The sequence below is a fragment of the Episyrphus balteatus genome, chromosome 4 (assembly GCF_945859705.1).
Source record: "Episyrphus balteatus chromosome 4, idEpiBalt1.1, whole genome shotgun sequence".
In the NCBI taxonomy this organism is placed as follows: Eukaryota; Metazoa; Arthropoda; class Insecta; order Diptera; family Syrphidae; genus Episyrphus; species Episyrphus balteatus.
Genome location: NC_079137.1, coordinates 30,937,952 through 30,958,699, shown reverse-complemented (window position 1 = coordinate 30,958,699; position 20,748 = coordinate 30,937,952). Strand labels below are relative to the sequence as shown.

Genomic DNA, 20,748 nt, shown 5'->3' with positions numbered 1-20,748 from the left:
TTGTTGTTATTTTCTATAAGAAAACAACAAAAACAAATCATTCAAAATATACGTATCTAAGTTAAAAGTCCTTGCTCTAGCTCTATTGTGAGTGAGACTCATTTAAATAGAAGTTTTGTTTTTCGAAATTGATCCTGCGCATACTCCAAAAAACGTGTTGCATTTTTTTTTTGTATGTTTTTTGTCTCTCTGGGAAAGGATTATTGTAGCTCATACTACAATCTGTATATATTATTATTATTTTAACATAAATAAATAAAAAAAATAATAATTCCTTTGTTCGTTTTGATAAATTTGAAAAAAAAAAAGAAATAGAAAAATCCTTATCGTTTTGCACTCGAGTGGGTTCGTCTAATGTTTATTTTTTTTGAAGAGTTCGCATGTTATCCTTGCGTTTGTTGTGTTATTTTGATGCTCGCATGTGTTTGGGTTTTGGTGTGTGCGGTAAATTATGTTAATTGATGTTAAAAATCTAAGAGATGAGTAAAAATCAATGAAATTTTAATCAAATAAAATCTAAGAAAAAATATTAGAAATCCATTTGTTGGGCAGTTTTGTTAAAGAAAACAGCTGGTCCTATTCGCATTGTGAAGCCTATTTTTGTTGCCAAGAAAATTATAATTTGTTGTTTGAAAAATCAGTCAGTCTGTGTGTGAATTTAGTGAGTGTGAATCATGAGGAGGACTACAACATACAGTTTATGGCTGATAGTGATTCCGTGCACAATATTATGGATTACCGGAAGCAGTTTTGCCAGATTAGATAGGAAAATGGATCCCGCTATGATGTCTCATGATAATGTGGTAAGTCATAATTTTTTTTATTTAAAAATAATACAAAAATTAAAGGAAATGAATTTCTAAAATTCAAACGAAAACATCAGCACGTGGTGACTCATTCGAAAAGGAGACATCGATTTACTTGTTTTTGTCCTTTTAGTGTCCTGTTTGACAGACACTCAATATAGAGTGAGTTATGTGTACCTACTACGTACTTGATGCATTTGAGTGAGATTATTGAAATATAAGAATCCTTATAGGACACTGTCTTTCAATAAGTTTCTTTGTATTTTGTATTGCATGTACACATACATCACTTGTAGATGCTTATCAATTGAGTGATAGTATCGGTGGGTTAAGTTGCAGTTAAGTTCTAAAAAGTGACTTACACTGGTTTCCAGCCAAAATGTACACTCAATCCCACTATTTTTTTGCTTACGTACTTTGACCTCAGGAACTCGGAAATCACTTTAAAAAAATTACGATGGATACATTTTCGAGATTCAATTTTTCAAAGTTTTTTGTCGTTGTTTTTCCCAGCATACTTAGGGCCATTTTCTTCACTCGGAGTTGAACATAACTTCTGAATTTTTAATATAAAAATTCTCAAGTTATGTTCAACTCCGAGTGAAGAAAATGGCCCTTAGTATTCGGGCTACATCTTGAGTACCTAATAAAAGATTATTCTAAACAGAAAACTGAATAAATAAGAAACAAACATTTGAATAACTTTTTTGGTACACTCCAGATGTTTAAGAACAATGTATCAAAACATTTTAAAAAAATTGATTTTTAAAGGAAATTTTTGCCAAAGAAAAATGTCTTACTGAAATAAAAAATCTAAATCTTTCGAATCCTGGTAGTTTTATATTTTTTATGTGTTGTGCACTTTCTGGCAAAAATAACAAAATAATTTTCCTTAAAATCTATGGATAAGTTATAAAGATATAATAATAATTTTTAACGATCAATATTTCCACTCCTTTTGTTCCTTTTTTTTTTTTGTCTATAACTCAAAAAAGAAGCCGAATTTGAAAATTTTTATTAAAAAAATTTCAGTAGATAATTGAATTTCCTTTCGATATAATCCTTTTAAAAATATTTTAAAAAACTTAAGAAAAAAATGACATTTTTGATGTTTTTACTAAATAGTCTGTTTCTATGTTTTGAGCATTTATAGATATTGAACATGTAACGGAGAAAATACTTAATTTTTCAACATAATGGTCACACCAATTGAATACGGCTAAAATTGGATAAAATATGTTGGATAAATACTGTTTTTGGTCGTCCGACTCTTGATTTCAAATTTTTGCTTAACAATAATTATGAACAAATTTCGTTTCGAATTTTAATTTTAATGAACTTTAAGTAAAGTCAACAATTGAAATTGAGAAATTTGATTTGAGAAAATGATAAGTTTAACACTTGTCACTTTTTATTGATAACGTGAATCATAAAAGTAAAGAAATTTTCGGGTATTTACCAAAAACTTCTTTCAATCGGATTGGAAATAAACATAATATTTATTTGCAACACAATAACCCAGACTATAAATATTGTTTTCATGTTTTATTATAATAAAGTGAGGGTTGATTGACCTATTCCTTGTGATTAGGGGTGTGCTTCGTTTTGAATTTTATGTTGAAACATGAAAAGGTGTGCCTTCATGTTATTATATTCTACACAATAACCGGCATGGCATGCCACTTAAATGTATTTATGGGTGCATAACGGCATATTAATAGAGATACCTACTTCAGATCAATCAATAGAGTTGGAGTTTAGAAAATTTATTTTATTGTGAATTCAAAATAATTTGAGATGTTTTTTGTGGATACTCTATTGTGAGTGTTAATGGACACGGTGTTTTTATTATTTTGACTGATGGATATGTCACAATATGTGTCACAAATTACTTTCAGATGGTATTTGTATCATAATAAAAAAACAAATTCTTGAAATTGATAATGTTGCATCATGTATTTTTTGGTTTTTTAAATAATCTGTATTTATCATTAAATTTTCAATTGAAACAATAAAAAGACAAAAATCCTTAGCTTACTTGTTTGTTTTCTTCTCAATCATTGATCTCTCATGTTACTATTTTTAAATTAAAAAAAAAAAATATTTGGTATAATCGTCATTGTCAGACGAGGGGAATCGATTATACTCGTAAAATAAAAGTATGACTAAAAGTCGCACGAACTGGCTTTTATAATTTATTGTTTAAGCAGAAATGTGTTTTAATTTGGAAATATTAAGAGCTGTTTTTTTTTAATTTTTTTAAAATTAGATTTATCAAATTTATATATGCTTTGTTCAGTGGGATTTTTGGAAGTCGAATTACCTAGCATATTTTTAAATTTTTGTGTAATCGAATTTTTGTATGATATTGTTTATTGTTATAATCTTACACTATAATTCTGTATTAAAAAAAAAATACTGATTTAAATAATTGTATACTATGACTCAGACTGCAAATATTTAGCCTTTTTATTTTAAGTAAATGCTGATTCAATTATAAATAATCACAGGGTCTTAGATTTTTTTTGCATACGACTTAAAAATTTCTTCTTTTGTTAAGTCCCACCCGTGACAAAAAAGTTACCAGCCCACAATGGGGTATTTAAGACCCCTTGATGTGTGCATTAATTTTATTAAAAAAAAAAAAAACTAGCCCGTTTTTTGTCCTTAGATCTAGATTCTGGGGTTGTATTGAAAAACCAAAGTACATACACCGTTTTAACATGTTCGATAAGCAGGGTTTATTAAAACTTAACAAGTCAAGGAAAAGTATTTATACTTTTTTTGTACAGCGTGATTAAAAATAAAAATTTGTATATTTTTCTAAAAAACAAAAAAATGAAAAGTATGTGTGACTTTCAAATACATATTTATAAAGTCTATCGTTTCTAAATGAATCGATGATTGTTAAAACAACATAAATGATTTTTTTTTCTAACGTGAGAAAAAAACCTATAATTTTAAATAGGCTACGGTTTTGTATATTATAATAATCAATATTAAATCGTGGAATGTCAATTGGGGTATTCGAATTGTCAAAGCGTTGAAAATTGGACCACCTCGTGGAAATTTTAAGGGTATTTGTCTCTCCTACGAAAAAAATAAAATTTTATCAATCACCGATTCAAATGCATTCGTGTTTCTATCTGTTTTTTGTTGAGAAAATATCTTCTTGATCTTTTTATATATTCACCTCTTTTTATTATTCAATTAATTATTTTTAATGCACTTTAAAGACTTTAAAAACATTTAAGACTATTCACTGGGTCGTTGAGTTAAAAAAAACCCAAGACTGTAAATTTTAAAATTAATAATGTCAATCGACTTGCCTTTAACTACAATAAAACATGTGTTTTAAAAAAATTCAATATCTTCATTATTTACTTACTCGTAGTAACTTCGAAATTTACGGAGTAAAAACACGGGTTTAATTAATTTATTTTTGAATATAAATTCATAAATTCAAAGAAAATAGGTACTATCTAGTATTAATTTTTAGGCACTTTCATAAAATTAAAAAATTAAACAACGTTATAGTCCAGTAATTTTAAGTTTTATCTGCGGAAAAAACACATTTATTACGGCGTTTTAATGAAGATGTGAAAAATCGACATTGATATCATGCCGGTTCGCAAATATCTCGCGAACTATTGATCGGAGGTCATCAAAGGTTAAATAAAAATTATTCGTCGTGAAATTATCTACAACATATACCCGTAACATTTTTCTGTAAAATGAGCCGTATCGGGAGTAGAGCGCAGAGAAGGTGACTATTTTTGGTCAATTTTTGAGGTATTTATCGAAGTAGCTTTTGGTCTCATTAACTTATTATGTTACGTAAATACGGATTAACTGAAAAAAAGTAAAAATGTACCTACACATTGTGATAAAACATAATATGCATCAAAAGGGAAAACCACATTTTTTGGAAATTTTGTATGTTTCACTTTTTTTGTAAAATAAGCGCCTTCATTATTTAGAAAACACTTTTTAAACATGGTTCAATTTTATTTTTGAGCTTGTTATCAATCTTAAATTACCATTACCTAAGCTTTTTCAGCAGCTAATTTTGAACTGTTATAAGGTATTCTGCAACTTTTCTCTTGAGAAGCTCCAAACGACTTTTTCTGTGGAATTCACGTTTGGAAAATTGAAAACAAGCTCAAAACTAAAATTGAACCATGTTTAAAAAATGTTTGTACAGCTTTTGTGGAATATGTGTTGGCTTGTAACAGATATGTCACATGGGGCTACAAGGGGTTAAGGGTGGCAACACTCTGTCTTGACATGATATTGTTAGGCAACACATGGGCAACCCTAATACACAACCTTCAGGAAAATATAACTCTTGACTGGTAAAGCGATGAGGGTAGGCAGTTATATGGCGTGATCTTCTTATGCTAGAACAGACCTTTAATAAATATTATTCAGTCAAACCATATCTCTATTTTTGTTATCTGTTATCTCATGTTTTCATTATTTACAATTTCATTCACATTTTCGTTTGTTTTTAAATATTAAATTCTAAAAAAAAAAAAAAAAAAAATAACAAAATAAAACGAAAACACTCTAAAAAGGTCAAGTGGAATTTCTGCAAATATTATTCAATTTAACCCGAAACCTGTCATATTTAAATCCTTTTTGTCTGCGTGTGGGCAAACACTCTTCATTCTATTGAAGGACATTGTCCTCATCTCTTTGGCATTATACTGTCATTTATAAAATAATGAATCCAATTGGCCTACAAAATACATGACAACACGACCGCACATCATTTGTATATTTACAATGCAGGTATTTGTGCGTGATAATTATAACTTTGCATTATTTTATCTATGGCATAGATAAAGTCTATGTCAGTTGATTGGTATCACTCTACTTTTCAAATTTATTAAAAAAAAATAAATAAAAATCTTATTGACAAAGTCAAGATCTCCTACAATTTTGTTTAAGAACGACAAGAATATGACAAGCTGGACTAAAAGTGGTTGCAAATAAGTTTGAAAACGATTGCAAATTAGTTTAAAAATGATTAAGAATTAGTTGATACCACATTAAGCGTTATTTTGAAATATTTTTGTTATTTCGTTAAAAAGGTCCTTATGTAAAAATTTGTTTTTGAAAACCTCAAGGATTTGAAAAATCAACTGACAATGACAATGACAAGCAAAACAAATAAATTAACATCACAATCAAGTGACACAGATTGTATAACGCAATGTTATGCGTTATTATTCCGATTGTAGGTTTATGTTTTATATATTTATTATTAATTTTTTTTTTATCACCAATATTCTCACCATCAACAAACAGGGGAATGCACTACCATTTATGTAGCCTTGCACGAGACTGCTATATAGATATAGCTCTTTTTTTTCAATCTGGTGTTGTCTTTTTATTGATGGAAGCAGTTAATAATTATTTAAAATAAAGTGGTATTGAAAATGAACTTTAAAAACATATATTTTTTTCTTTTTTTTGTTTATTAAATTTTGCATTCTAGGGAATAAGGAGTGTTATCGACGTTTGACACTTGGCTGGCCCCCATATAATTACGCGTAAATCATATTGACAGCTGACCGGCCATGTGCAAGATAAGGCCTTGAACAGTAGAATATATAATACAACAACAAAAAATAAAAAAAAATTAAAAAAAAAAAACAAAAAGGGCGGTGAATTAAATTGTTAAATAGCATTTAATTAACCAATTTAATTAATTTGTTTCATGAAATTGTCAATTTGATATCAATAAATTCGAGAGACAAAAAACCAAAAAAAAAAAATAACAAAAAAATTGTCGTAAGTTGTGATTAAAATTGTTAAAATAAAATCAATTAATTGTATCAATTTACAGAATAAAAAAGGATTCTCAATGAATATTGTAAATAATGATTTAAAGCAGGATAAAAAAAATATATGCTCCAGTAATTAGTAGATGAAAAATCCTTTGAAAAAAAAGATCAATTTATTTTTGTCGGACACATGTAAAACCATATATAATGGGGTGAAATCCATCATATTACTTTGGTCATATACTTATAAATATGTAAAATAATAGGGATTGAACATTCTGAAGCATTATGAGTTACCTACATTGTATGTGAAGGATTCCTGGAAACCTGAATTATTAAAATGATAGGTTGAAATTTGAGAGGATTGAGGATTAAAGATTGTAAATTAAAATTAAACTTAAACTAATTAACCACAAAAAGGATATAATGATTTAGACTAGTTCTAGAGCCCCATATATAGAATAACGTTAATATTAACTTCATATTAGTAGAGAAGAATCACTTTTGTTTGGACAGCAATCAGAAATGTCCTTAAATTATAAAATCAGTTTGAAAAAAACATGCAACACTTTTTTATGTTAGGAACTCTCGACAATATAAAACAAAAATATTACCACACAACTGTACCTACATAAAAAACTTTCTCAAAAACGATCTGGTACAAAACTACGTTAAGTTATCCAAATCTGCAGTTTTATTGACTAAAGTTCAATTTTCCATGTTTTATAATAGTAAACGATAGGACCACAGGAAGTGCATTTTGGCACTTTTTGAGCTACGGCTTGTGGTCAGGATTGAAGCGAATGAACTGTAAAACTCTACACATTTAAAATCCTTAAAAACTATTAACAGAAAACAGATCGATCTACAACTAATTTCTGAGTTGACTTTGGTTGTATGTGACGTGACGTTTTTTTTTTAATATCTTAATGAGTTAAGATTTTAAATTTGTTTCGTGTTCGACGAAGATAAATACTGTTTTTGAGAAATACAATTCATAGAAAAAAGAAATTCTGAATTAAGGCAGATTTTTCTGTAAGTGACGGTAGACTGTATCATAGGGTGTGTCAAAATGCAAAAGTATGTAATTTTCAAATGTTGCATTGCTTATCAAAATTAAATCCTGCGCTTACAATTTTCATTTTAATTAATATCTTTGGCTAGCTCAAAATATAGGAACAAATCGAAGAAATTTGGATTTTTAGAGGTTTTTGAAACATATGTTTTTTTTTTTTTTAACTGCGCCGTTTGGATACAAAAAAAAATATATTAAATATTTTTAGGCTTTCACGTGAAAGATAATTCCAAGAAAAAACTTTTAAGCTTATATTTGTTGGAATTAAAAACTTAGTAAAGAAGCTGCGAAATAATAAGTGAAGGAAAAAAAATTCATTTTTTCATATAAAATCGTTTTTTTCTTAACAACTTCAACGGACTTGAGCGAGCCAAAGACGAACGATATTACAATTTTTTTTTACATATTATTAAATCTCAGACCCTAATACAACTTTTGACCACTATTACATTTGAAAATTTGAGTACTTTTTTTTCCCATACAAAAGTGACACACCCTACTGTATCATTACATTTTAATATCAACATTCTTCTTTTTTTTTTTATTCGGCTTGTTATGTTCTCGATGTCGCTGATATCGTAATTCTCCCACGTATCTATTTCACACTAGTGATACGTTTAAAGGATTTACCGGGTTGAACTCGGATAGCAGCTGCAGACTTGCTTGGTTTTGTATTGCTCCATTTCTGTCAATTGCATGCTGGTGTTTGTACAGTGCTTGTTCTAGTTTTTGACTAAAAAACGGAACAACAGACGCAGTAGAGGAAGACCAAGTCTCAACTCACGCAGCAATCCAATGTTAATTGTTAGTTGAGGTCAAAATCCACAATAGATTGTATGGCCACCTTGAGGCGCTGGGCACTGTTAGTATACTTAGCAAGTGTACCAGGATTTCTTAGCTAACTTTTCTTCATAGTTGTCAGTTGTATGGAAACTTTGTATAATTTTGCTTTACAGGGAGGCATTTAATTTTCGCAAAAGAAAGCAGTTTTCCTGCCACTTTATCCACTTACACTTAGGCAATGTTTCATACCTCATCACAAGTACCTACGCTCCTGTTGATCATAGATCTAAGATAAATATTTCAAATTTTCATACGTAGGAATCACTACTTCATTCAAATAAATGTCAGGAATAGGCCTGTGTACATCAGAATATCGGCATTTTAAGTATTCTATCTTTTTTGCCATCGTTCTGTACCAAATTCCTTTCAAAATATCAACGTCAAACGTTCATCGCAGAAATCTGAAATTATGAAGGTTCCATCTATAGCAAAGAATTACTTATGCACTTTTAGGTCCGTTACTTAAGTTCCAAGCAGGTACCTAGTAATCGCTCCATCATACATTTTCAAAATATCCACACATATGTAGGTTTTTCGAACTCAAGATCTCGTATATGTCTATCAAATGCTTTTTTAAAATCGGCAAACAAATACCCTAATGAATCTCTTTGTTTTCCAATTATAATCTTTATACTCTGCATGTATGCCTTTCTCGCGACAAACCCGCACTCGTCATTAGATAGCATAATTATTTCGCTCAGTCGACTAATCATGACTGGTTCAACGATCAACTATGCGTATCATCTTGCCCCTTATAGATATCATAATCAATATTACGATCGAGAATTCCAAAACAAATCTGTTTCTCTAGGTATCAGTCTAGATGACTTGCAAAACATAGTCTATATTTTCTTTTTGTGTTACTTAATAGGTTCATTCTTAACAACTTTCTTTCCATCCCAATCAATCGTTTGCAATTGCCTTGTTGACTGCATTTCGCAACCCAACTACACAAACAGGTTCAAATTCTCCTTTATGAATCTCAAGTCTATCATAATAAACATACTCATCGAGTACATATTTACCATGTAAATAAAAAAAAAAAAAAAAAACACCAACATAATCTATTTTCATTTAGATTTAAAAAGCACAGGTCTAAAAATAGAACTCTAAGGTACTCCAACCAAATCTATAAACTGAATCACAATATCTGACTGAATCATCATATTTTTCTCTCTCCCCATTATGAATACATTTGTTTAAATTTAAATTAACTTCTTCGACGTCTATCTGATCTGCCAAACTGTCAAATAGAAGATTGAGGCTAAACACTGATTAGTAGAGGTCATATTCATTGATATACTTTTGAGTCCCTTTCTGTCATTCATAAATTGAACTAAAATTAAAAAAAAAGAAAGGAAAAAAACAAACTGATCCCTTGAACTTTAACTAATAATCTAAACCATCTGGCGGGACGCATTAAATTCGATACGCGATTCAACTGTTATGTGTATACAAGAAAAAAAAAAAAAAATAAAAATGTACACAAAAAAAAACATGGAGTCGAAGTAAAATGGTAGTCGAACGGAAGTAATCGCTAGATGTTTTTTTTTTTCTTTTCGGAGTCTCTTTTTCTGTCCGTTTCACAGCTCTAATTCGTTCCGAGTTTTTTTTCCTTCTTTGAATTTTTGTTTTTTTTTTTTATTCTCTGGATTTGGATGCAGTTTTGTAGTAGCTGAAGTAGTAGTCGTTGTAGAGGGACAAGATAAAGTGAAAAATTGAAATTAAACGTTGAAAGAAGAGACGACAACGAAACATGCAGAATAGAGTACGTTTGACCCTTAAAATCGGAGAAAGAAAAAAATACCCAGAGCAGCGTATACAAATGTGGGATGGTGTCGGTCATATCTATCAGAGCAATGGAATAACCAGGACGCCTTATCAGTCTTAGATTGCCATGCCACTGTGTTGACTGATACTGAACTCTCTGAATGTCTTTTGTCGGTAGTACTTGGTAGTGGAGTACGAATATACTGTACAAACGAATGTTATGGATGGAAACACTCAATGGTATAGGTTTGGAAGAAGTGGATTTATTCTGTATTTTTGTTTTTTTTTTTTCTTTCGTTTTTAATGTGTTTTTTTTTTGTGTTTGATTGATTCTATGTTGTCGTTCAACACTTTGGGGGCTTTGCTGATGGGGAAGAAATCGATTGGAGGGCTTCTAATTGACGATATACATAGATGATTGATCATAGACTGGTAATGCCCGTTTTTATTTAAGAGAGATTGTTTATTTCATTCTTTATGGAATGTTATGCTTATTGTTATCTTGTGTTCTTTATCATTAAATACTTTGGGGACATTTAATAAGAATTAAGACGAATTCAGAGAACTTGAAGAACCCGCAGAATATGATTAAAATTTGGGTTACGGTGGGTATTTTTTTTGTTTTTTTGTTCAGGAATTTTTTGGAAAAATACAAAGTTTCCGAATGAATAATTTTATCAAACATGCTCGTTTTTTACAGTTTGTCGATTGATAGCGATTTTATTTTATATTGTTAAAAGACTGCAAACAAATTACAAGCTGTAGAACAAATTTTTTTTCTTAGAATTCGGAGATCTCATTCATATGTAATTTTTTGGGAGAGCTCTTTTGATGATAGAAGTGCCAAAATTATGCATGTTTTTGGATGCTTTGTTTAAAGGTTCCTAGAAGTTCTTTTTTTTTTTTACACAAGTGTCTGTAATTATTTAACAACTGTTGGCAGAAACTTGTCAAATTAGTTTTTCTGGAGCATTTCATTTTTTTTTTAATTTCGTAGGTTTAGCTTGTTTATTGTTTACTTGGTCTATAGGCAAGTATTGGTTTCATGTACCAAAAAATTGGTTTTAATCACAACCAACATTACGGTTATGAGAAAAATTTGGTTTTTAAAGTTGAGTTTTGCATTTTTTTTATGTATCCCTTACAACGTGCACCTCCCATACAAATCTTTAAAAATCGGCAAAATCAAAAATTTTAAACAATGGCTGAAATTTTTTAGCTCAATTTTTAGACAAGCTCTAAAAAACGTGATAGATCTCCACCTAAGTAGGTATTTGTCTTGCGTAAAGCAGTTTTATTATGTTTAATGTTAAGCAGTTTAATTATGTTGGTACTTTTAAAATTAGCTTATCTCTTAAAAAAATTAACGTGAGCATTTAAAATGTCTGAATTTTCGACTTAACCCTTTCGGTACCAGCGTTACTCTCATGTAACATATCTTTAAAAATTCGTAAAAAATATTCCATCAAATAATTTTTTACGTTTCGATGGCTTAATTGAAAGATAATAATGCCTAGTTACTGGATTAGTACAAAAAGTTAGTCAAATATTATACTTTTAATTTTTTTTGTTATCGAAAAAGGGACTGAAATCCATATTTTATTTTTTTTTTTGCAAAAATGTTAATCCAGAAAGTGTTTTGCTTTTTGGCTTAGAACACGTAGCATACATTATTGTTCTATAAAAAGTTATTTTCTCAGTTGTGCGACTTTTTTTGGTGGTCAATGGCAGTGTATGTTACTTACATGTAAGATGGGAATAACACATTAATTAGTTTTGCTATTTATTATTTTGGAACATAACTTTTTGCTATTCATAGTTGTGATGTTTTTGACACGATAATACTGAAAAAAACATTTTTTAATATTGATATTCATAGCTTGGATTCGAAAGGGTTAAAAACGATAAACCGGTTTTTTTCTTTTGGTAGGTAATCACATAAGGAAACTTTAAAAGCTTAAAAATCGTTTTAATATCATTTTTTTGGTGCCTTCAATAATAACATAGGTATTAATAATATTTTTCTTTTGTTTTCGTCGACTTTCTTGCACTTTTTCACCTAGCATTTGCTTCAATATTTGAAACATAAATAGCAACTCCCTCTATGTCAAATTTCCTTTTAGGTGAATATGTATTTAACTCATTTTTAGTAAACATTTCAATAAAGAAAAAGCAATACCTACCTATTTATACAAATTCCTCTAATTAGAATCAATTTTGATATTGCGCGACAATTTGATTAAAGAAAGAGGACTGTTAACACCTGCAATGTTTTTCGCACACTGTTTTTGTTTTTCTTTTTTTTTGCAAATTTTGTTTGATATTTATGAATAGCTTTTTTTTAGTACAACGATTACTAAACGGTGAAGCTTGACATTCCACTCTTCATTTATAAAAAGAGCAACCTTTAATGTGACACTATTCTACTTTTTGGTTAAAAGAAATTATTTCAAAATAACCGTTTAGTGACGAGCCCCTCTCCCAATGACTCAATTATTCTGTGATTGTTTTTTTTTTCAGACCGATAAGCTTTCTATTGAAAATTTAAGCTTTTGGTAAGAATTCGGGTTTTGAATTTTTTAAATTTGAGCACCTGAATTAAAAAAACAACTTTTTTTAAGTTCCCCATCATAGTGTTGTTGGTTTTGATTTAAATTTTGATTTTTTTTTCACTAAACTTCACTAATAAAAATTGTGATATGGTATACCTGTACCTAGCTCAAACTATATTTTTCACTTGTTTGAAAATATCTACTAAAGAATAAACATAAAAATTGAATAAAGAAGTCTAATGATCAGACTGGCATCCGTTGTTTTTGTTCAAAGATTATAATAAACCCCATTGTTATACCAAAAACAAAACAAAATTAATTTGCAAAACACTTTGCAAGTTCCTTATTCCTTTAAACGACCACAATTGAATAAAAAAGTTCACTTGAAAAACCCACTTGCAGAACATTACAAGAAAATTCTTTTGCAATAAAATTTTCCAATCAATGAATTCCAAACCAGTGCAAAAGCGCCTATACCTATCATTGCCGCGCATTGTGAATTAAAGGTGTTGAAGATATGTATTTGTATGTATATGAAAAAAGTGCAAATGAAATTTCTTTAGCACTTTCTTCGAAATTCCTTCAACTTATTCCCTTCAACCCAAAAAAAGTATAAATAAAATAAAGAACAAAAAAAAAACTAAGAACACGTCTCTAAGACTGACTTTTCTATCCTCAGTTCTTGTGTGATTACTGTTTAATTAAAAACCTGTAACGTTCGAAAAGTCATCTGCCGACAGCCACATCCAGCCAAAGAAGTAGCAGCACAACTTGTGCAGAAGCAGTAGCAGCAATAGCACGCCCAAGCAAAAAAAAAAAAAAAACAACACCCTCAGAAGAACATGCATTTCAAATTAATTCAAATTGAATGCATTGCATTTAGCCCAGAGCTGGTTCAGCGAAAATCTGGCGCCTTGGCCAAATTTGCATTACGCATAGATTGTAATCATTAATATAAATGTAGTTCCAATTTGTTTTTATTTTATTTATTTATTTCTAGTCGAAAAAATAGTGCCTGTCATGAACAAAACATTAATTTATCTTTTCAAACGATTACAAGTTCTTTAGATTACAAAGTACGCATACGCCCGAGTGTACCATTGAATTATTAAAGTGATTCAAAACAGGTTTTTTATGCTTCAACATTTTTCAAAATAAAGGGTTTTCCAATAGGGACGGGTTGATTTTGACAGTTTGTGGCGACCATATTGTTTCTTTGACCTTCTGTCAAAATATCGATTTTTAATCGGTCACTGAAGACAAATCATCAGGGCAAGTTATAGCATACAGTGCAATTTTAGTCGAAAATCATCTTTAGCGGTGAGACCCGTTTTTGAATCAAAGGGTGCGTGATGCTCGCGAGACTCACGAGTAGCTAATGCATTCAAATAAAGTTACTGTTTGGTGTAGATTTGGGCTGAAGGCGTCATCATCGGTCCGTACTTCTTCGAAAATGGTCACCGTCATTGCCGATCGCTATAGGTCGATGATCACAAACTTCATCTAACCTAAATTGGATGATATGGGCGCCGAAGACATGTGATTTCACCAGGATGGCGCTATGTGCCACACAGCTCTGCACTATAGGTTTCATGGCTGAATTAGCTCGTGCTGTGGTGACCACCAAGATCGTGTTATTTGACCCCTTTAGACTTTTTCTTGTGGGGCTTTCTAAAGTCACACGTCTATACGAATAAGCAGCAAACCACTGCGGCCCTAAAAGATAGCATAATCGATGCCATCGGTCAAGTTAAGCCTGATTTAATTTTAAAATCGACCCGCCCTTAATGGAAAACCTTTTAGCTTCGAACATCGTGCAACAATGATAATGCTGTTATTTTTTGGTGATATTAAAGACTGTAGTATAAAAAATAATCTGTTCGAAAAAAAAAAACAAATGGGTCTATTTTCTATTTTGTATAGAAAATAATACAAACTTTGACGATTTAGCCTCTTCGTTCGTTTTTATTATGTCCGTGACATGTTAACTCCTATATAAAAATGTTGCTAATTGTTGCTAATAAAAAAATAGAAAAAAATGAAAGAAATATTGTTAGGTACAGTTGTGACAAATAAACGTCACGAGTGTGACATTTGATATTTTATCCACGTTTTTATGACACGTTATAGCTTCTATAAGGCTTCTATAAACCTTTTCCAGATGTCATTTTCTTACACTAAGGGAAAAAATAAACACCTGAAACACCTCTTTAGCTACATAACAGCTTTAATTAAGAGTCAAACCTATTAACAGCATCTTTATTTTTGATAGAAAATTTTAAGTTTCACAGGTTATAGCTTCTTTAAGGTTTTTTAACATTTTTTTCACAAGCACATTTCTTTTAGAAGCTATATGTAACTTCGTAATAGCATCTTTTAAAATTGATTAGAAGTTAACTTCGTCAAATTATTTTATTGAATTTTGATGAAAAAGACTTTTTAAGAACTTCTAGCCTTCTTGTGGAATTTTTCGAATTAAAAAATAACAGAAAAATTTAAATCTTACATTTTTTTACTTCTATACAATTTTTTTCCAAGAATTTCTTATAGAAGCTTTTACTTCGATAACTGCTTCTTAACAATTGCTTAGAAGCATTTAAAAACCCCTTAGTGAAGGAGGAACTTGTGAAAGTTCACAGCTTCTTTTTCTAGTTATACAGATGAAGAAATTCGAGCAAATGTCCCAACGATTGTTAGCAACATCTTCTTAGATTTCTATGAAATATTTCCATTAAGTTTTTTATGACTTAAAATAGTTTTTAAGTCATATAAAAAACTCAATGAAAACATTACAAAATTATATCTCAAAATTCGCCTTAGACGTATGGTTTGTTTGTCTTTGAAAACGTGCCGGTCCTTTTTTTTCTTATAAATAGATAGATATGTTCATATCTTATAACCACCACTAGTGCACATGCATAAACAATGCGTTTTATCGTTTCCTCTTCTCTTATCCGCTGTACACGCAGTCAGCGCACGAAATTAGTTAAAATACAAAAAAAAAAAACGTCTCAAATAACAAAACAAAATATAAATTCAAGACGACGGACGACGACGAAGACGACGACATCGAGGAAAACAGCAACAAAAAACAACAACAACAAAAACAACTATCCGACAACGCGACTCTGCGAATAATTCAACCCAACAAAGAATAAAGTTGAGTAATTAAAATTTAACGATCCTCCAGGCGATATCTACCCTTGGAGTTGCAATTCATGAATTCCGAGAGTAGTTTGTGCACAATGCGCACAAACTATATTATATCCCCCCATCTCCTGCGGGTATTGGTGGGATATGGGATTTTCATTGTATTCCCATTTCATCAGCAATGCCTCGTCAGAGTACTTCGTCACAACGTCAGTAGAATTATCTTTCTAGTAATATCCCAAGTTGGGATAAATATAATACCAAAAAAAAAAAAATACTATAGTGGTGACGCCTTGCGTCCGTTTCAACTCAGCACCGATATATATAAAAAATCAACACTAAAGCAGCAAACGAAACACAAAACGCATCGCTTTTAATGCGATATATAAATATAATTCGCTTTAATATTCACACCGATTAAATAGAACGTTGTTCTGCGCTGAGCAATCCTTAATTGTGTCACGTATTTCATGCAGTTTCCCAGTTCTATTTGACGACGACGATGACGACCGACGCGATGATGTTGGGATGGTCCCATTCCAAGGATTACGCTTCCTCCAGAGTGGGTGGATATATCCCCAATCGTCCGCTTGATGCTGCAGTAAGCAAAACTTTCCCTCTTTCTAGAATATGAGCTACATTTGCCCTGGCGTCGTCGTCGTCGTTGTTCGTCGTTGTTCGTCGTCGGTTGTCGCTTTTCGACTACACACAGTCAGCGTAGACGCCTCCGCTGAGCAATTTGATATCCTTTGCATGTATAAGATTGGCGGTACAGTCGGTGGTGGTCTTTGCCGGGATGATGAAAATTTGCATTTCCCATTGAAAGGAGCTGCTGATGTGCTGCTTGCTGCGTGCTATCCTTTTGAATTTCAACGAAACAAACGACGACCAAGAGACCGACAAGCCGACGACAACGAAAAGGACGAGGATGACTGCGACTATACGACGACCTCCATATATAAACACACATTGGGTCGATTCGGTTCGTTTCGGATTGGTGTCGTGCTTAACTGCACTTGACTGATGGAACTGGACTAATTTGTGATTCCGAACTTGTGGATTCTGTAATAATCGAGAACAAGGATTGCAAAGCACAAACCTCACTCACCCATGGGGGCCAGATGGGTTTTTGCAACTTGATTCCAAATCGACAGGAATGGAATTTAAGGATGTTTTATCCTTGTGCCTTGTGCGCGGTGCCACAGCTGGTTGTATCCAGCAAGAATGAAAAAGCAACAGGCGTTTTTGGCAGAACCTTTGAATTTTGCCGAATGGAATTGTAGGTCACATGGAGTAGGTACTGTGAATGAGTTTTGTCAAAGGAATGTATTGTGTTGGTGTTTGGATTGAAAGATACTTAAAATGACTTAATTAAATGAGAGTTGTGTGTCTTTTTTTTAACACCTCGCAAAGAGATTTAGGAGTTTCAGCTCAATATTTCTGCATTTGGCTATTGAGTGACTGCCTTTAGCTAACAGTAGAGGTTTCTGAGGCGCGAACAAATTTGGATTTGGAGGTGAATTGCGTTGTGATTGCGTTTTCACTGCAGAAATACTTGAACATGTTGTTGTTGTTAAGTAAGTAAAACTTTAAGCAACATTTTTCTAAGTAATTCATTAACTGAAACAGTCTTTAAAAACTTTATTGTCCTCGATTTATGAAGTCCTGATTGTAAAATTGAGGGGTCGACTTGGGTTGAGTTTGGCTTGACAATGTTTTATCGAAACTCGGAACACTCGAACTTTAGTTTGGTCTTTCCTCAGTGACCATCCTTATACTAGCTTCTTGGCAAACTCGCTTGTTACTGGGTTAAAGTTCTGATTTGTGTTGAACCGAATTTTCCAATTTTTTGAAGTTTGGTGATATAAATATAAGGTAGGTAAAAGTCATTCAAGCTTCCATACTTGAGTTGATACTTAACAATAAATTTTAAGCTTTCTGAGAATGACATGACCAACGTTATTGAAGTAGTATTTAGTTTAAATTGCAAGCCATTTTTCGGGAACGCTACGATTTTTCCTTTTTCTTCATCAAGGAGAGGCTGAATTTGTCGAAGAAAAACGTTATTTTTACAGGATAACACTGTTTTAGGTTGTCCATTAGTTCGCTTGATACATTATTATTGTTATCAAATACTACCTACTCTCTTCATTTTTAACTGCTGATTCTGTTGAATGAATCACTCGATAGCATCCAAAAGCTGTGGGGTGCAAACGGCTAAGCAGTCAATCGCACGTCAATTCCCATTTTCTAAAAATCCTTTTGTTGAAGAGTTTATAAAATTGTCCTTCACGCCCCTTGAAGCGTTAAGTCCTCTTTTTTTGTATTTGAGGCTCAGGAACCTCTGCTTTCAGGAAAACTGATAGACATAGGGCTTATGATGAGCTGAACTGCTTCGTGCACCAAATTACCCCAGTTCTTCAGGAAGAACATTAAAATTAAAAGCCCACAGAAAAGAACTTTTCAGAAATAAATTTGAATTCTAGCAGTTTTTTGTTCTTTTTACTACTACATCCTTTCTTTGGTTTAGGGACGATTTAAATACCTTCGACGTCATTTAGAGGCATATCTCTAAGGATAACTTAATTTAAAACGAACTGAAATGTTTGTTGAAAATTCTGAACCTGCTCTTACCCGAAATGAGCAAGGCACCGTCTTCATCTTTCACCTATGGCATTGTTTTGAAGTATCTTCATCTATGAGCCGCTTTGTGGTCTTATAGAAAGATGCATGTTACGTTTTTTTGGCCTCCTGTAGTTCTGCAGCAAATGCGAGCATTATATTCTATTCCTTCTTCGATCCTAACCCTGTGGCATGGAATAGAAACAATTGGTTCTCTTTGGGCACCCAGATTTTGTAAAGCTTCGTGTATTAAAGGTCTTAAAACTTTTTGTATGTTTCCGTCGAAAATACTTCAGACACCCGTATTAATTTTTTTAAGCCGACCAGTCGGTGCATCATTTATAGGTACCTAAAGCAATTTAACGTTTATTTTTAATTGAGCGACGAATTCGTGTCAGCGTTCTTTCTCGCCTTATAGCTTACCATTAAAATAAAAGTAATACGCGTATCCAATAGGAACATCTTTAACTTCAAAATTCTTTGAATAGTTCGTAATGAACTCGTTCCTACCAGATCATGAACTAACCAACAAGTTCTGTGGGAGTAAGCTTCTACAATTTTCCGGGTAAAATAGCCAAATTCGGCTAAGATGTAGTAAAGATTTCGTTCGCGATTGGACAGCGCGCAACACAAAGACAAGTCCACTAATCCCATTCATTTTTCGCCGTTATAGCCTTGATATCGAAGGTTCTTACTTGTCTAATGATGAAAATCAAAACCAAATAAAAGTTTAAGCATTTGTAATTTTGTTTGAATTCATCGAATGAGCTGGCATCGTGTAACACAATCACAAAAAGAAACCAAAGATTAACTCACCGCTACCAAAATTCTAAAGCTTCCATAAATGAATTTAATTTTCAACAATTCTATACGCTTGCAATAAAATTTTCTTAATTGCAATCGGAAACATCAGTTATATCACGAAAAAAAATTGCTCAAAGTTCTTAAAGCAAAAGAAACAAGTCCCACGGTATTAAATACCCAGCTCAATCCAGCCATCTCTGCTATTTTAGTTTTTCATAATCGCATCAATAGCAAATGTTTTTGCATCAGCATCAAGGTAACGGGTTATAGGTAACACAACCCATTACAACGTGCTTCCGTTGATGCCAGCTCACGTTTTTGTATTCATCAATCCTCCTGTTGTATATAAATAATTTAATTCATAGAACGATGGTGAATGGCTATGCTATAGAGCTCAAATGGATCACAGAGGGTCTTTTGGGTGGTCGGGTTGGTCGAGAGAGAGAATTTCATCAACACAGCCACGACCTGAATTCTCAGTGTTTCAAATTTTTGACTTAAATCATCATCACAAACTACTGATGATCGAAATCCACTTGGAAAACCCCTCGCTCTCGTGTTGGGGTGCCTTAAATCGTCATCACTACTATTCGGCGTCTCGTGCAAATGGCTTTCATTCCGACAGCGCCAGCGATAGGCTTAACAACACGAAACGACACAACAAGGCACTATACTCGTATTTCCATTCATTTCCATATGGTCTGACTAAGGAAGCCAGCGCTGCAGGTTCACATCGCAGTTTCAGGTCCATAAATCATGAATTACACGCCGAAAAGCGTATGTTGGTCGCCTGGTCGGTCATTTGGTTTTCTATCTCATTCTCTCGCTGTGACTCTGTCTGTCTTCCATTATGCAACATAATGTCCACTTTAAGGCCAATAATTTACAGTTCCATTGCACTCGAAGCGCCTCATACGTTCGATGGTGTTTGGCGGCGACTCGGGCGTTGGTATGGTGGTTCTGTATTATCTGGTCAGACGAGTATTTCGCTGGAGTAGGTTACAATTAAATGGCAATTCACCTCTCTTGTGCGCCCAAACACACCACTTGAGTGTGTAGGTACCTATACCTACCTAGTGTATAAGTGGCTTTTAATTACAGGTTTCCGTTGATATCGAAGTCGTCCCCGAGCACTAGCGCGTGGGTATATTGCTATGTTACAAATATGTTTATATGAACATTACAACAAAAAAAGTTAATGGTAATTCGAATATAAAAAGCCAAGTCATCCAATCCGCGAACAATGCGCTATAAAACATCCAGAGATACGAATTGTGTCATTTGATTGATTAAGGATCGATTTGATTTGGTGCGCTTGTCTCTGAATGTGTCTG

General features: G+C 32.2%; 1 protein-coding gene across 2 annotated transcripts in view; it reads left to right on the top strand.

The window, feature by feature from the left end:
* The first annotated feature begins 270 nt into the window (after positions 1 to 270).
* The window catches only part of LOC129917867 (matrix metalloproteinase-2), a 319,353-nt gene continuing 298,875 nt past the window's right edge, over positions 271 to 20,748 (top strand). Inside the window, exon 1 of one of the 2 annotated variants that reach the window (XM_055998056.1) lies at positions 271 to 803. In XM_055998056.1, coding sequence (XP_055854031.1) covers positions 675 to 803 — 129 coding nt within the window. In that variant the 5' untranslated portion in view covers positions 271 to 674. The remainder of the gene's footprint in view (positions 804 to 20,748) is intronic. The other variant, XM_055998057.1, reaches the window with a different exon arrangement.